This window comes from Xyrauchen texanus, chromosome 10 (assembly GCF_025860055.1).
Source record: "Xyrauchen texanus isolate HMW12.3.18 chromosome 10, RBS_HiC_50CHRs, whole genome shotgun sequence".
Lineage (NCBI taxonomy): Eukaryota > Metazoa > Chordata > Actinopteri > Cypriniformes > Catostomidae > Xyrauchen > Xyrauchen texanus.
This window is the reverse complement of record NC_068285.1, coordinates 3,933,657-3,952,344: the sequence shown is the minus strand read 5'-3', so window position 1 is coordinate 3,952,344 and position 18,688 is coordinate 3,933,657. Positions and strand designations below refer to the sequence as shown.

Sequence of the window (18,688 nt, the reverse complement as noted above, 5' to 3'; positions counted from 1 at the left end):
TCACTCACCTCAAGACGCCGCTGCGGTGGTGGAGTCCATGCAGGAGGAGCAGCGTTTGGCACCGCGTCGCTTTTTGCTGTTTGGAGAAGCTGTTTGGAGAAGCCCATTTCCACCCCCATTGCGTTAGGGAAGCAATCCCGCGTAAAATGCAGTTTGCACACTCCTCCAGCTCTAGGCGGGAACTCGCGGTCTTCCAGAACAAGGACGTGCAACCACTGGCGCCTAATTTCCAAGTCTATATGGAAAGCAATACAGTCCAGCAGTGCTGTTGCAACCAGCAACACTACACCTACGTACCATCCTGACCACTGTACTAAATACAGATAATCTATGCTAACTTGAAGATATCCTAACTGACGCAATACTATGCTACTAACTAACTATGCTTCTAACAATACTACACTAACAAATATGCTGATGGGCTATATGCACGCATAACTTCCGCGTTTGACGCAAGGATGCTCTTGCGTTTCCGGTTGGGGAGATTTAAAGCGGAGGTAAACGGGATTATGGCAGAGTCTTCAAAATTTTCTCGTTGTTTGCTTGAGTTGCCAAAATTTAGTATTCATGATGTGCGAAGAATTGTACGAATGTGCAGTACAACGCCACAGAGCAAGCTTGAGAAAGGTTTCAAGTTTTATGTTTCGTCTTATCTCTGCAATTATGAAGGTAAGTTCAGATAGCCTGAACTAGTACGTTATGGCTAACATTGTGCTATTATTTTTACATTCCGGCCAGCAGCAGACTAATCACGCTAATATAAATGTTTGGCATGTAATGTGTTTGTAATTTTGTTTGTAAAAGTGTCAGGTAAAATCAGGGCCACAAATGAGATCTCAGTGAAAGCTCAGTATTACCGCTCTATGAGGAAAGCAGAGACTCCACACCAACTAAGAGTAGGACTGGTATTTTGAAAGTGACGTTCAAAGTTCTTTTGAACATGTTCTAAGTTTTTACTTTTCTAACGTTACCACTGTTCATTTTGGATAACCACAGATGTTATCTTAGCTAGTATGGATGTTTATTGTACAAAATGAATAATAATAAAAAATGTAATGCAGTCCTATCAACGACAGATGAATAGCACTGCGTTATTGCAAATTCTAGCTGAAACAGTGGTAATGGAGATACACTGCTGCAAAGTTTGTTTCCTATTCGCACATACAGACTTTTTGTCAGTAGCTTTCCAACAGTGGACGCAAACGAGTTAATATCATTGACAATGAGCTACAAAAAAATATTTTTTGTATGTAAAAAAAAAAAAAAACGACTACAAGAGGAAAGAGTTGTAGGTGATAGTCATACTTGTTTATAAAAATAATTTACTCATTAATCATTTTGCATACACCATAAGAAAGTTATTGAGGGCAAACATCTGAATGTATGAAACTAACTTTACTGCAGTTGCAGATACAGGGTAGCAGAGTGTGCAGGCTTTCTAGTTAGTCTATAACACAAAATGGGAGTTTATTTTAAAACTCTGAAGAATAGTGATATGAAATGTTGTTTTACCGGACATGGTGGCTGCAGATGCAGAATGTATTTGACTAACTCGGCTACCCTTCCTTTAGTGTATAGTCAAAGAGTATAGAATCCCACATCAGTTCTCGGCATAGCAGCGCTCTACGATCGGCGGAAGTAATCAAGCATCCTTAAATTTCACCGGAAATACGTCATGCACCGCCGTGCATAGAGCCTATTAACTACCTAGGCTACACGAAATAATCTAAATAACTATATAAATGCTATGCTAAATAGATGCTAAAATACTCTATCCTGATCGTTTTCAATACTCGCAATTCCAACTCCTGACTCGCTACAGTGGTTTTGACGAAACGAGATGGTTTTTATACTGCCATGGGCGTGGTAGCTCATACCAAGGGTGTGGTGAGCTGGAACGTGCTTACGTCAGCTGTCACCGCTTACGTCACGAACTACCGCAAACAGCCAATAGGAAAATTCAACTGCAGTAGCCACCGTTCAACCTGAAGAGGGCAGCACTCAGACGTTTTTACACCATATATTGTAGAATTAAAACACTTTATACACAAATGTCAAAAAAATTACTTGAATCAATGACCAGTACTAATAAAGCCCCATTCTTACAGATCATTAACTAAAAAAAGTTGGTTTAGGGTTTAGTTACCCTTTTACTTCCTGCTCACTACTGCGCAGGTCTGGTCCCGAAATCGCAACTGCGCAGACTTAAGTCCCAAGATGTCAGCGCCATATCGAGACACTGGCGGCGTCAGTTCTCACCAGTGGAAAAGAGCGAAGGGGCGTCGGCCATCTTTTTTTACAGTCTATGATCTGGACAAACTGACCGCTAGAATAACAAGGATCTGTAAAGCTTTCATTGCTGCACATGAAGGATTTTATTATGAGAACTCTTTGAAGTAGTTTAAATATATATATATATATATTTTTTTTTAAACTGTAATAGTCATTTTTCACATTATTAATGTCCTGACTATATATTGTGATCAATTGAATGCCACTTTGGCATAAAAGTACAAATTTCTTTCCATAAGAGCAAAATCTGTACATTATTACAAACTTTTGGCCACCAGTGTACATATTGTATGAATGGTTATTTTTTGCCCATAACATCGTTGACAGTTTTAGCTACTCGTTATTAAACTTACCTTTCTCAGACCATAAAATACAGTAAATTTATATAGGGCAGAAATGCTTGTGTAATTATTTTTTATGTTTTTATATAATATAAAATATGAATAGCCTTCTATATATATATTTATGGATACGATTAAATAAATATGTTATAATTATTTTATAATACGAACTCTACTGCTAACGTTGAGAAACGCCTCGGATGCTAATGATTGGCAGCTGCCAGCAGCAAGTCCCGCCTACTCTTCCGAAACACTTTGGCAGGCACTTCCTGCTGCCGTTTATTCGCTGAACCCGTCAGACCAAGGAGTGTACGTGCGGTGCGAGCGCGAGAGGATGCAGGAGGCCGCGGAGCAGCAGCGGAGCTCGAGTGACGGCGCGCCCGCCAGAGGAGCGGGAGTCCCGGGCAGCGGAGGCGGAGCGGGTCCCGGAGGAGGCGAGCGGGACAGAGAACGGGCTACTTTCGAGTGTAATATCTGCCTGGACACCGCCCGAGACGCGGTCATCAGCCTGTGCGGACACCTCTTCTGGTACAATCAATAACCGATCGATTACTCATCGATACACATAAATACAATCATCATCACAACACTAGCAGTGAATGTAGATCCTGACGCGCGCAGGCCGGAAGAACGTTAAAAACACAACAACAAGCCAACTGAGACTGAAGTAACACAAAACACAAGATTGATTGATTGACAGTTTTACATGATTGACAAGAGGGTGACCCCGTACAAACGTTCACCAGGGTAACCATAGTTACTGCTGTTGGTGTTTTTAAAATAAAGTGTAGGAAAATAAACACAAGTCAAAGAGAAAGATTGATTGACTGACTGACTGACAGTTTGACATTTTAGACAGGAAGAAATGTGTTAGAAATTAAAATGAAAGTTAAAGGAATGCCCTAGCATTAATTTACTACAGTAAAATGCTATTCAACGTGGTTATTAAACACTAAAAAGTACTGTAATACCACGCTATTCTTTAAAGTGCCTTGGAGCACCATGTAACTAGCATGGTACATAAATATTGCAATCAGTTTGACAATGATTGACGTGATTTGATTGACAGTTTCAAACACACATTAAAGACGCCATCATGTTGCTGCTACTTCTAAACATCAGCTAGTTTGTTTGTGATGTAAACTGAACAAAAATAATGTGTTAGTGTTTGTCAGCCTGTGAAGTCTGTAATGACAGTTTTTAGATAATCAAATGAAATGAGATAGTTTGTTAACTTGTCCTATATTTCCGAATATTGTTAGTTTGCATGTCACTTTGACCCTTGTGTTTAAAAAAGGTGCTCAGAGGACAAAAATGTCCATGTCAAAAATCTGCCATAATAATATTATACATTTAAATTATTTTCCACTTTCAATTAGTTCATTGTTTTAACCAGCATCAGTCCTGATCATAACAGACAAATATTCATTCATTTTCAGTATTTTAACGCTTTAAATGGCAGTTTGTTTATATAATGCCGCTGTTGTTGTTTTTTATGAACAAAACACAAAAATACATTATTTTTTTGCATATTCTAAATTCTAACGGGAATTTTTTAATTTAACAATTTTTGGATTTTCTCCCTTTTCTCCCCAATTTGGAATGCCCAGTTCTCAATGCGCTCTAAGTCCTCCGCGTCTGAGACCGTCAATCCGCGCATCTTATCACGTGACTTGTTGAGCGTGTTACCGTGGAGGCTCATGCTACTCTCCACGATCCTGTATAACTCACCACACACCCCACCGAGAGCGAGAACCACATTATAGCGACCACGAGGAGGTTACCCCATGTGACTCTACCCTCCCTAGCAACCGGGCCAATTTGGTTGCTAAGGAGACCTGACTGGAGTCACTCAGCGCGCCCTGGATTCGATATTGCAACTCCAAGTGTGATAGTCAGTGTCTTGCTGAGCTAACCAGGCCCCCTCGATTTTGATGCATTGTTTTTTTTTTGTGCAGTGCCAGATTAAAAAAAAAACACACTCCGGTCCTTAGAGGACAAAAATGGCCACGTCACAAAACTGACAAAAACGTATTATATATTAAGATAATTTTCCACTTTCACTGACTTAGATTTTTTTAACCAACATCCAACGGTCTTGATCATAACTACCAAATATTCATTCATTTTCAGAATATTAATAAATGCCACTGTTGTTTTTTTTAATGGGTTTCAATGGGGACATTTTTGTCCTGAAGGTCCCGCGTGTGACACAGTGTATTATAGATGTATTATAGATGTATTAGAGGATCTGAGATTGAAATATAAAAATTACCACCAAAATACACCCCTTTGGCCAAATGTATGCCGTTGCCATTAACAGCCAAAATGATCGTAAAAACAAAAATGAAATGGACAAAAATGTCCCGAAGGTCGCACGAGGGTTAAACAGTCAAACAAATGTGATCACTGCAGTTATGCAATGACTTGATTAGTTAATGAGATTAAAGGAGGTCCTGGTTGAGATGATCCATGTGTTAACAACCCATAGATGTAGTGTAATAACCACCGTTCTCCAACAAAAGCTTTGATAAATTAAGCAATGTCACATAATATGCAAAATATAAAATGAAAATGGTAGATTGTGCTCATTTGACGGCTACTCAACAAATAAATCAAATACATGGACATGAAAGATTGAAGTATCTGTGGTGCTGTTAGCGAGTGATTATCAGGTTAAACAGAGATTACTCGCAGCTCGCTGTAGTGAAGGAGTAAGAATAGATGCACAGAAAACACTGACACACTCTTTTCTTGACCTGAATGTGTAGTGTGTTTGGTTTTCTATTATCCATTATTCGGGTCGTTGTCTTGTTTGTTTTGCAGATTCAAAGGTGCTCTAGTCACTTTGTTTGTTTCTGTTGCTGATGGGACACACCTGTGTTTGTGATGTGCGCATGACAGTTTAAGTCCACATGAAACAAAATGGACCTTATTTACTCCAAAACTTTCACTATTGTTAGACGTCGTCCATCCTTTAATGCAGCCAAGGGAACGTCAATGAACTGAGTTGCATACTTGTTCAAGTTTAATGTGTTGTTATGTTGAGTATGTATGGTGTAGTTCTGGGGGTGACAACGTTTTTTTTTATTTTTTTTTGTTTTTTATATTATTATTATTTTGATGAAAACCCCCTTAAAAGTTATTTTATCCCCTTTTCTCCCAATGTTGGAATGCCCAATTCCCACTACTTAGTAGGTCCTCGTGGTGGTGCGGTTACTCGCCTCAATCCTGGTGGTGGAGGACGAGTCTCAGTTGCCTCCGCTTCTGAGACGTCAATCGGCGCATCTGATCACGTGACTCGTTGTGCATGACACCGCGGAGACTCACAGCATGTGGAGACTCATGCTACTCTCCACGATCCACACACAACTCACCACACGCCCCATTGAGAGAACCACTAATCACCACCACGAGGAGGTTACCCCATGTGACTCTACCCTCCCTAGCAACCGACCCAATTTGGTTGCTTAGGAGACCTGGCTGGAGTCACTCAGCATGCCCTGGATTCAAACACAAGACTCCAGGTGTGATAGTCAGCGTCAATACTCGCTGAGCTGCCTAGAAAATAGCAAACGCCTGTCAGAGTAATGGTGGCAGGGCAACAGATGGGATTGGTCAGAAACGCTTTTACGACGGGGTTTGTGAAGGGTCAATTTCTGTGCTAATCAAAGCATAATGACCAAGTTGCACTCAATAGTGCCAGAGACTATTTAGCAGAGATGGGTCACTTTTATTAAAATGAATGGCAGAAATTGGAATGGCCAACGGATGAAGAAAGGAAGTCCCGTCTTACAGGTTTAAGAGCCAATCACCTTTTATATACAGACATCACCTGTCAATCAACTCAAGCATGCGAATTAGCTAGACAAGCTGAGGAATTAAGTTTTTTAGGGTAATCTGAGGTCAAGACGCACAGTTTATGGGGGTCTGGGGATCTCAGTGAGTATTGACGTTGACTATCACACCTGGAGTCGCGAGTTTAAATCCAGGGCGTGCTGAGTGACTCCAGCCAGGTCTCCTAAGCAGCCAAATTGGCCCGGTTGTTAGGGAAGGTAGGGTCACGTTAGGTTTACCTCCTCTTGGTTGCTATAACGTGGTTGTCGCTCTTGGTGGGCCGTGTGGTGAGTTATTCGTGGATGCTGTGGAGAATAGCGTGAGCCGCAACACACGCTAGGTCTATTCGGTAACCCGCTCAACAAGCCACGTGATAAGATGCGCGAATTGACGACAAAAAGAAGCACAGTTTATGATATCAGTTTTGTCAGATTTTACTGCAGATTTGACATATGTTTTTTGATGGTAACCATGACCAACCGGTTTTGAGATTTCGGTCTTTCGCCATTCAAGTAGATCGGAGCTGCACTTGCACGCCACTTGTTTACAAATAGAAATGTAACCAAATGTAATCCAACAATGGCCAAAGAATGACTTGCTAAAAAGGCTTCTGCATGTGTTTAGCATGCTAACATCTCGTCACTAGCTAGTGTATCACTAAAAGAGTTATTTTGATGTTACATTTTATTAGGATTGCTTGATTCAGTTAGTTTCCCACTATTTTAAGTATTTAAATTGAACTACTTAAAGAAAACTCACTTCAAACATGTGGATCCACTGTCCGTGATTCAGCCAAAGAGATTTTTATTATTATTTATTTTTATTGATATGAGACTGCACTTTCTTTATTTTGTTTTTTATTTAGCTTAAGGTTAGCAATGCTAACTAGGGCTGCAACTAATGATTATTTTGATAATCGATTAATCTAACGATTATTAGATCGATTATTCTGCGATTATTGCAACGATTAATCATGAGCTCTTAACCGATTATTCAGCTTGTGCCCCGACATAAAAGGTTGTCTTAAACGTTCTTACTAACAATAAAGAGGACAAAATCATCTTTTAAAAATACCTCTAAATGACATTCATTGAATTAAAGGAAAAATACTTTTTATTAAGTTTAATTCAGTAAAGAAATTCACTGCAAAAATTCATTATGTTAAAGTGTTTTTGTCTTGTTTTCCATTTTTGTGTAAAAATCCTTAAAATAAGGTCATAATTTATATTGGACAAACTCTCTCATTAATAAAGCTGCTTATTGCCAATTTTCATCATGATAATAAATGCACAGTGACTCATATATTATGATTAAATTAGTCTCAAGCAATCACGTTATAGTCTAGCTGCATTAAGCGCGTGTGCTCGAGGGATGAGCGTCCCGTGACAGAGTGACCATCAGCCGGTGCAGTTTCAATCTCTCCCCCTTAGATCGGGACATTCACACGACTCATAGAAGAGGCGCTGACCGCACAGAGAAATAACCGTTTCAGAGTTTGTAGTAATTTACATGAAGTGCTTCAGTATTATTTGAACTTTAATAAAGCTATAATGCATTAAATATAACTGCATTTACCATATATAAACGCTTATTCCACAACGAGAGTGCTTTTGTGTTTTTGTAGAAATCCTCATACTTTGTGATCTACATCAGCTGAAGCTGTTTGTGTGTTTGTGAATGACGATTTTTGTTGACAATTTGTTATTGTCAACATTGTCTTCAACGAACGTTTCAGCCCTAATGCTAACTCTCTCTCTCTCTCTCTCTCTCTCTCTCTCTCCATTCAGTTGGCCATGTCTTCATCAGGTGAGTCCATTTGAGTTTTTTCTGTCATTTACTTTAGTGTTTTTGTGGTCTTTTCAGGTTGTGTATGGGTGTTTTAGTAACTTTGAGCACCTTCAGCACTTTTCACACTCCCACTAGTTTATTTAATACATCTACTATCAATGTTCAACAGCGTGTGTTCATGCATCACAGAAATTCATTTCCAACAAATTTCAAATTCTGTTTTGTGTTTAATAGAATTCTGTGCTGGAAATGACACAGATGGAAATAAAATTATTTATTTTCTCCCCAATTTGTAACGGCCAATTCCTAATGCGCTGCCTCTAAGTCCTCGTGGTGGCGTAGTGACTCGCCTCAATCCGGGTGGCGGAGGACAAATTTCAGATGCCTCCACGTCAATCCGCGCACCTTATCACGTGACTTGATGAGCATGTTACCATGGAGACGTAGCGCGCGTGGAGGCTTCACGCTTTTCTACGCGGCATCCACGCACAACTCGCCACACACCCCACCGAGAGCGAGAACCACATTATAGCTACCACGAGGAGGTTACCCCATGTGACTCTACCCTCCCTAGCAACCGGGCCAATTTGGTTGCTAAGGAGACCTGACTGGAGTCACTCAGCACACCCTGGATTCAAACTCACGACTCCAGGAGTGACAGTCAGCGCCAATACTCGCTGAGATACTCAGAACCCCGGAAATGACCATTTTAACACTTTTCAAATAAAATGACAGACTCTGTCTAGCTAAGGCTCATTTCATAACTAACTTATTATATGTCCTAAATACACACAATTAAATCATATTTTCACAGTTTTTGCACGATTTGAAAAATTACAGCTTGATTGGAAATGACGGCCAATAAAGTATTTGAATATTTGATATTTTCTTTCGTATATCTCATGTATGCTCTTCACTGACACTTTTGTCAAGTACACAAACTTTAAATAAACTCTATTAGGGGTGAAACAGTTTAGTATTTTTATAATGGATTTTCAGAGTTTAATATTGAAAGTCTGGGTCTGAAGACAAAAACGGTAGCAAAAATTCAGTAGAAATGATTGAGAAGTGTTTCTTACTTTGAAAATGTAAATGGTGTGTTTCAGTGGTTGGAGACGCGGCCCAGCAGACAGCAGTGTCCCGTGTGTAAAGCAGGAATCAGCAGAGATAAAGTCATTCCACTGTACGGCCGCGGCAGCACCAGCCAAGAGGATCCCAGGTACAGGAGGGAGCACTAGCGTACTGCGTACTGCACAGTATATACTGCATATTACCTACTACTAATGCCATACAGTACGTGGGTATGAATCAATAAGCATTTCAAACTGTAGTGTGCAACATTGTCGTTTTTTACATTACGTTTGTCATCCAAGAAATAAGTGCAGTTGCATTTTTACTCCAATATTTATATGAGAATGTTTACAAGCGTAATAATTTGTCTACTTTAAAAAACGATTAATGTATGTGTGTTGCAGATTGAAAACCCCACCACGACCTCCGGGTCAAAGAACAGAGCCGGAGAGCAGAGGGGTGAGTTGAACACGGGAACATATATTTGATATATAATTACACTCTGATTATGACTGTCTCTTTCTCTGCAGGCGTTTCAGGGTTTCGGTGACACAGGGTTTCACATGTCATTTGGAATCGGTGCTTTTCCGTTTGGCTTTTTCACCACAGTCTTCAATACCAACGACCCGTTTCACAGACCAGGTTAGTACACTAACACCCCTGTAACGTCACTTCAATGTTCTTACAACGTCTGTGTTCTATAGACTGTCTATAGCACAGTAAAGGCAGAAAATCAGTGGAGCAGAATTGCAACATTTATTTAAAGCAATAAAATAATATCTGTTTTTGGTATTTATAGCACATATATAATACATACATACAGCCGTGGCCAAAAGTATTGGCAGTGACAGAAATCTTGTGTTTTGCCAAGTTTGCTGCTTCAGTATTTGTAGATTATTTTTTTCACATGTTTCAATGGTATACTGGAAAACAATGATAAGCATTTCATGTTTTAAAGGCTTTTATTGGTAAAAACATTCAATATATGCAAAGAGTCGATATTTACAGTGTTGACCCTTGTTCTGCATAACCTCTGCAATTCACTCTGGCATGCTGGATATCAGCTTCTGGGCCAAATCCTGACTGATGGTAGGACTAGGCGATATGGCCAAAATTATTATCATGTTAATCGTGATATATATCTATATCATTTTATCGCCCAGCCCTAACTGATGGCGATCCATTCTTGCCTTATTAGTGCTCAGAGTTGGTCACAATTTGTGGGCTTCTGTTTGTCCACTCGACTTTTGAGGATTGACCACAGGTTCTCTATGGGATTAAGATCCGGGGAGATGCCTGGCCACGGATCCAAAATTTCAATGTTATGATCTCCGAGCCTCTTCACCATCACTCTTGCCTTGTGACATGGTACTCCATCATGCTGGAAAATGCATGGATCATCACCAAATTTCTCCTGGATTGTTGGGAGAAGTTGCTCTTGCAGGAGGTTTTGATGCCATTCTTTATTCATGGCAGTGTTTTTGTGCAGGATTGTGAGCGAGCCCACTCCCTGTGATGAAAAGCAACCCCACACATGGATGGTCTCAGGATGTTTCACTGTTGGCACAACACAGGACTCATGGTAGCGTTCATCTTTACTTCTCCAGATGTCCCAAACAGTTGGAAGGGGCTCCATCAGAGAATATAACTTTGCACCAGTCTTCTTTTGTCCAATCCTTGTACTTCCTGCAGAATTTCAGTCTGTCCTTGATGTTGTTCTTGGAGAGAAGTGGCGTATTTGCTGCCCTTCTTGACACCAGGCCATTGTCGAAAAGTCTTCGCCTCACTGTGCGTGCAGATGCGCTCACACCAACCTGCTGCCAATATTGAGCTCTGCACTGGTGGTGACACGATTCTGTAGCTGATGATCCTGGCGCTTGCTAGACTCTCTGGGACGTCCTGAAACCTTCTTCACTGCAGTTGAACCTCTCTCCGTGAAGTTCTTGATGATGAATGCAGAATGCAAAATCTCCAGATCCATTTTTCAAAATTTTAAACTACGTTTAACTCATCGATACACATCCTAAAAACACAGCAATTATGACTAGAGGCACTGAAAATGAGTGAGACGCGACGCAACCAAAGACAACCAAAAAGTGAGGCAACCAAAAGCATCCGTCTGATGCATGAGTATATAGAACAACAATTAAAAAATGGAGCAGAGGGAGGTAGGCCAATAATAGGCTTATGGTCAATGATATGGAAATAAAACAACAATCTTTTGATTTTTAACCCTTTTGTCTTGGCAGTCATGAACCTCTGTTGAACTTAGTGGGTCAAATTGGCCCGGCTCGTTAAATCACAGTGAAACAGTCACAATTGGCAACTGTTTTATCATCAATAACTTACCTTTCACTCATTTTCAAATGTAAATCGACTAATTTTATATATAGTAAATGCTCCAAATGTACATTAGTATATGAGCGCATATGAATGAATGAACATTATACATATAGCGCTTTTCTGACACTGCACTCAAAGCGCTTGACGTACTGAACAAGGGGTTCTCCCGAAACACCACCAGTGTGCAGAATCCACCTGGATGATGCGACGGCAGCCATAGTGTGCCAGTGCACTCACCACACACCAGCTTTTGTTGGAGAGGAGAATGATAGAGCCAGTTCATGTATGGGGATTATTAGGAGGCCATGATTGAGAAGGGCCAATGGGGGGAATTTGGCCAGGACACCAGGGTTACTCCCCTACTCTTTTAAGAGAAGTTTCACCTCAGTTTAACGTTTTGGTGCCTTTATTTTTTTATTCATACAGTACAGTGTCCCTGTCACTATACTGGGGCGTTAGGACCCACATATACTGCCCCCTGCTGGCCTAACTAACACTTCTTCCAGCAGAAATTTTATTTTTTCCCTTGGAGGTCTCCCATCCAGGTACTGACCAGGCTTAACCCTGCCTAGCTTCAGTGGGCAACTGGTCTTGAGCTACAGGGTGACATGGCTGCTGACACATATGTGTGCAAGCAAGCAATAAGAGTATGAGTGTACTTATAAATAATATTTCAAACTGTTCTACCATTTGAAGGCGTAATCATATATTTTTATATGAACTGGGTCAAATTGACCCACGAGTAGTTCTTTGATACATTTTTTTATAGCCTCATTTATAAATGCCTGAAATGACATATCACAACTTACAGCAGGTGATCCTGAATCAAACAAGCCCTCACTCGACGTCATGTGTTGTGGAAATCCAGAGATATTCCTCAAAGAGTGTCCCGAGAGCTACAGTGGTTAGCGCTGATGGCGATCTCTATAGCAGTGCTGTTCTCTGGGTGCATCTCACTGAAACACAATGCTTCACCTCATAGATGTGTCAGATCGTTCTCATTGGATCTCTAGAGAGTGTCAGATAACATATCTGGCCAATCCAGGTGTCTCGCGTACAGTGTGGTCTATAATACAACCAGAGCGCTCATACATAGACTGCACACAAGAGGGCGCCCAACGCACAATATTGGAGTGATTGAATTAGGGGCCAAAGTGAGGTGAAATGTTTCATATGGGACATAGTTGATATCATTTGAAGGGTATATATATATATATATATATATATATATATTTAGATTTTTGCATTCATAGTTTTCTGCTATTCTGTTGTAATGTTTAATTAAACACATTAATTATGTTTTGGAGAGTTTTTTGGACACTTTTATAGGAAACCATAGGAAACTTTGGATTGGCCCATCAACACATTTTTCCTGGTATAGTTGACATGTTGGATAACAACACCAAAGTAAATGTTTTGACCATCCATACTTCCTGTCTAAAATGTATAAAGTCAAACTGAATAATAAGTGAAAAGTGTGTTTTGTCAGCAGTGTCTCGGAGCAGGATCCAAATATATTTTCTTAAATTGTGAAAGGTTTTCTAAAAATGTATCCCATGCAATTGACGTTCTTTTCCATTTTTTATTTTATTTTTTAGAGTTAAAAGCTCTTAAATTTGGGTATGCAATTTTAGTGGAAAAATGTCAATATTGAGATACGATTCATTTGTATTAATTAATCGGCACATCCTCAAATTAATTCAATTGAACATGTTACTGATTGACAGTGACAGCTCTAATATAAATATATAAAACTATAATAACAGTAGCTGAAACTCACAATTTGCTGAATTCACCTTAAATGAAAAACAATTAAAAAAATGGTGGCTTCCTAAAAATCATTTTCAAGAAGGAAAAATCATGTCATGATGAATTTAAAAATCTCAGCATTAAGCAAAATAAGATTTTATTTCTTTAGATTTTCTTAGATGTACTATATTGAGAATATTAAGTTTCATTTCAGTGTTGAGTCTGTATTGATGATTTATGTTGTCTTACTCATTGTTTAGATCCTCATTATGCAGCAGATCACCAAGGCAACGGAAATGCAACCAATGGAAACAACTGGCAGGACTCGCTCTTCCTCTTCCTCGCCATCTTCTTCTTCTTCTGGATGTTGAGTGTGTGAAATGATGGGCACACACACACACACACACACACACACACACACACAAAGGTGGACTCAGTCTCTCTTTTAGCCCATCTTTGAAGTGTAAGATACATACACTTGCCCTCTCTATCTGTCTGTCTGCACATGTGCATATATGCACACACACATGGCACGGGTTGAACTGTAGCTGTATCAGTGTTGAGAAAGAGAGAGACAGTATTAATGACTGCTGTCAGAAAAACAAACACTTCATGAGTTTATTCAGAAAATAATTGTGAGCTCTGTTAATAAAGGAATAATTCACCCAAAAATGAAAGACTTGTCATTATGTACTCATTATTATTTTCTTACTTCTAGGAAGTGCATAGAGGTTTGGAACAACTTGAGGGTGAGTAAATGGTGACAGACTTCATTTTTGGGTTCTCGAGACGTTATTAAACATTCACACTCTCTGAAGCGTCTTCATGCCAAAGAAATTCTGAAGTTCTTAGAGAAATATGCAGACAGAATGTGATTCATGTAGTTAGGACAAACTAATGTATTTAGACACGCTTGAAAGAGGTTTGTCCAGAAATGTGTGTTTTGGACTGAATCGCGTTCAGGCCATTGCACTGTGCTTTCCAAAACGGGAATAAGTTTGATATTTGATGAACCGTTATTTACTCTGCCAAACACTGCGCACGCTGAGGGACTTTCTTATATTGTCTCGTATTAGTTTTCTTATAATTAATTCTGCTTCAGTAAATCACATCTCTTATAGTTACTGACTAACTCTGTAAATCTGAAGAAAACAAGAACGTTTTAATGATAAATGTTGACTATTTAAGAAGACAAAAGAAAATCCTTAAGAAGTCTTTTTAGGGAATAACATTTTTCTAAACTTCTTTTTTTGTTTTTTAGGTTAGAAACTAATAAGTCGAGAACACAGCAAAAACATTTTCTTACTGAGAATTTTTGTCTTGTTTTCCAGTAAAACAACATTCTTAAAACAAGATACACTTCAGAGACCAATATTTTAACTGATATTTCCACTTAATCAGTTATTGGATCTTTAACTTGGGGAGTCCCTATAAAGACACAAGAAACTTGAAATTGTAAATATTAAGTTACAGATAGACCGATAATAGGTTTGACCGATATTTTTTACAGATATTTCCACTTTTCCACTTAATCGGTTCTTTAAAATCTGGCTTCCCTGTAAAGGCATAAACTTTAAATGTTAAATATGAATTGAGTTACTGATTGACCGATAATCGGTTTCACCGATATTTTAACCGATATTTCCAATTAATCGGTTATCAGTTCTTTAACATGGGGAGTCCCTATGAAGACATAAACTTGAAATTGTAAGTATTAATTGAGTTAGAAATAGACCGATAATCGGTTTTACCAATATTTTAACCGATATTTCCACTTAATCAGTTATCGGTTCTTTAACATGGGGAGTCCCTATAAAGACATAAACTTGAAATTTTAAATATTAATTAATTTAGATATTGACCGATAATCGGTTTTAACCGATATTTCCAATTAATCGGTTATCGGTTCTTTAACATGGGGCGTCCCTATAAAGTAAGACACACAAGACTTTACATTTTAAATATTAATTAAGTTACAGATAGACCGATAATCGGTTTCACCGATATTTTAACCGATATTTCCAATTAATCGGTTATCGGTTCTTTAACATGGGGAGTCCCTATAAAGTAAGACACACAAGACTTTACATTTTAAATATTAATTAAGTTACAGATAGACCGATAATCGGTTTCACCGATATTTTAACCGATATTTCCAATTAATCGGTTATCGGTTCTTTAACATGGGGAGTCCCTATAAAGTAAGACACACAAGTCTTTACATTTTAAATATTAATTAAGTTACAGATAGACCGATAATCGGTTTCACCGATATTTTAACCGATATTTCCAATTAATCGGTTATCGGTTCTTTAACATGGGGCGTCCCTATAAAGACATAAACTTGAAATTTTAAATATTAATTAATTTAGATATTGACCGATAATCGGTTTTAACCGATATTTCCAATTAATCGGTTATCGGTTCTTTAACATGGGGCGTCCCTATAAAGTAAGACACACAAGACTTTACATTTTAAATATTAATTAAGTTACAGATAGACCGATAATCGGTTTCACCGATATTTTAACCGATATTTCCAATTAATCGGTTATCGGTTCTTTAACATGGGGAGTCCCTATAAAGTAAGACACACAAGACTTTACATTTTAAATATTAATTAAGTTACAGATAGACCGATAATCGGTTTTACCGATATTTTAACCGATATTTCCACTTAATCAGTTATCGGTTCTTTCACATGGGGCGTCCCTATAAAGTAAGACACACAAGACTTTACATTTTAAATATTAATTAAGTTACAGATAGACCGATAATCGGTTTCACCGATATTTTAACCGATATTTCCAATTAATCGGTTATCGGTTCTTTAACATGGGGAGTCCCTATAAAGTAAGACACACAAGTCTTTACATTTTAAATATTAATTAAGTTACAGATAGACCGATAATCGGTTTCACCGATATTTTAACCGATATTTCCAATTAATCGGTTATCGGTTCTTTAACATGGGGCGTCCCTATAAAGACATAAACTTGAAATTGTAAGTATTAATTGAGTTAGAGATAGACCGATAATCGGTTTGACATATTTTTAACCGATATTTAAACTTTTCCACTTAATCGGTACTTTAACATGGGACTTATAAATTAAGACACAATTAAATAATTATTTATTTAGGGGCTTTGAATAAGTGAATATTGCAACTGAAAATAATTTAATTGATTATTTGTAGACTGTGCGCAATAATAATTTTCTAAAACGGGCTATTCACCTTCAGAGGATAGTGATAAATGTTATTGTGTCTTTCTAAAACATTGTTAAAGCATATTGTTCATCGGACACTAAAATAGTCAGTCATTAAAATACAATTTCAGTCAATCTCTTATTTACTTGAGAAGCAAAATGACAAAATAATCTTCATTGAAATCTAACAAGATTAAGTGTCATTTATTCTTGCAACAAGACAAAAACCTCATTCAAAAGGCAAACAAAAATAGTTTTAACCATGAACCCCACCACATATATCTGAAAACAATACTTAATATGTCATTCTGCTCACAAGTAATTGTTTATTAAGGAGCGTTAAATATTTTTACTACAAAATAAGTGACTGTTTAGTGAAAAACACCCCTGATGTGAAGATGAATCTTATGAAACTGTCAAGAACATGTTTAGCTCATATTTCACCACATTTTTGTTTTGTGCTTAAGTAAAATTAACCCTATTTTTTTTTCCCCCCTTTCTGATTTTAAAATAAAATGCACATTTTCATGGGTGACGTGGATGAGACATGAGTGAGGTTAAGCGATGGAGAAGTCATTAATATTTGCATTACTGTGCTCTGTTGTGTGTCATGTTCAAAGGTGTTTTGAGAAATGTCCCAAAGATGCACACTAGTCATAACTAAGCTAAACACGAGCCGTTTCCGGGACGTTCTGATTTAGACCAGATGAAGCTTCGTTTCGGGTGTTTCCACAACACTCATCTGGCGTAAAAGCAGATGTCATCAGCCATTATTTGATCTTATAACCACCACATAATAACATGAACACAAATCACACATTAAAATCATGAAATATGCCGCCGCAACCACCAGTTTATCATGTTTATGTCCTGAACGATTATACTTATGAGACTTCATAGAAATCAAAGTGAATTTTCATGCGGCCTCTGAAGTTATCATGTTTATGGATAATGTTATATATATATATATATATATATATATATATATATATATATATATATATATATATATATATCATATTTCTCATAGTGGCAAGTCTTTTCTGGAGCGCAGTGTGTGTGTGTGTGTATAAATGGATACTGTAAATGATGTTTTAAATGTTTCTCTGTTATTGGCTGTGAAGTTGATTGACAGAAGGGTGGTTTGTAATTCTGTTTGTCAATGTGAAAAATAACATTTATTTCCTCTTGCTGCAACCAGATTGGCTGGTTTGGACCTTTTGATTAAAGCGAGCCGAAAGATGAGTAGAACGTGACCACGCCCGGTTTGATTAAGTCATCATTCGTATGATTGACTGGGCGTGGCCTCAAAGTAGGCAGAATTTAGAGATGATTAAGTCTTACTGGGTGACTTTACTGAACATTTCTCGTTTGTCTTCTTCCTTTTTGCATATCACTGGTTAATCAAACCTAAACGTTTGTAATTAAAGTCTTTTTTCCATAAAAAAAAAAAAAGTGTTTTGGGTGATTCTGCTCATTATTATTGTGCAAATGGACTGAAACTAACTTAAATTATGTACAGATTGTCTATAAATATGAAATATATAAATATATTGATCTATACATCACTATGGCGCTGTTTGTTGAGCTCTAAGATTTCAACTCGACACTGAACAGCTCTGCCGTTATATTTAAATGGAGGAAAGATCGATGTTTATTGGACTTTTTAGCCGTAAACGCGTCTTTTTAGGTCCTGCCCGGACGCCGTGCATCTGATTGCTTGTTGGACACCGGGCTTTCAATCAATGTCTTATTTATATGATGATTGGTCGAGCCCACATATGGGCGGGATTTTGCAACAAGTGGCCAATCAACGGTTTACCTGAGCAACCACTGGGCGGCGCCATGATGATTCTAACAGCTTGTTTACTATTTCTGTTCTTGAGACGCCAAGTCAAAACTGACAAAACGGGCGGTCCAGAGGGGAACAATTTACGTGTTACTTGGGAGTAAAAGTGAATTTCGGGCTCAACTTGTGCAGTTGTTGGTTGTCATAACAACTCAGAATAATGAATGATATCCTTGGTAATTAACCTTGGATCATCACTTCAGCTACACAC

At 38.2% G+C, this 18,688-nt stretch overlaps 1 protein-coding gene across 1 annotated transcript; it reads left to right on the top strand.

Annotated features, from left to right (window-relative positions):
• Positions 1–2,925: 2,925 nt before the first annotated feature.
• LOC127650573 (E3 ubiquitin-protein ligase RNF5-like) lies at positions 2,926–18,086 on the top strand. The gene is made up of 6 exons (XM_052136074.1): positions 2,926–3,161; positions 8,258–8,276; positions 9,365–9,477; positions 9,734–9,788; positions 9,860–9,971; positions 13,682–18,086. The coding sequence occupies exons 1-6, from the start codon at positions 2,968–2,970 to the stop codon at positions 13,798–13,800; spliced, it is 612 nt and encodes a 203-aa protein (XP_051992034.1). The 5' UTR covers positions 2,926–2,967; the 3' UTR covers positions 13,801–18,086.
• Positions 18,087–18,688: the final 602 nt, after the last annotated feature.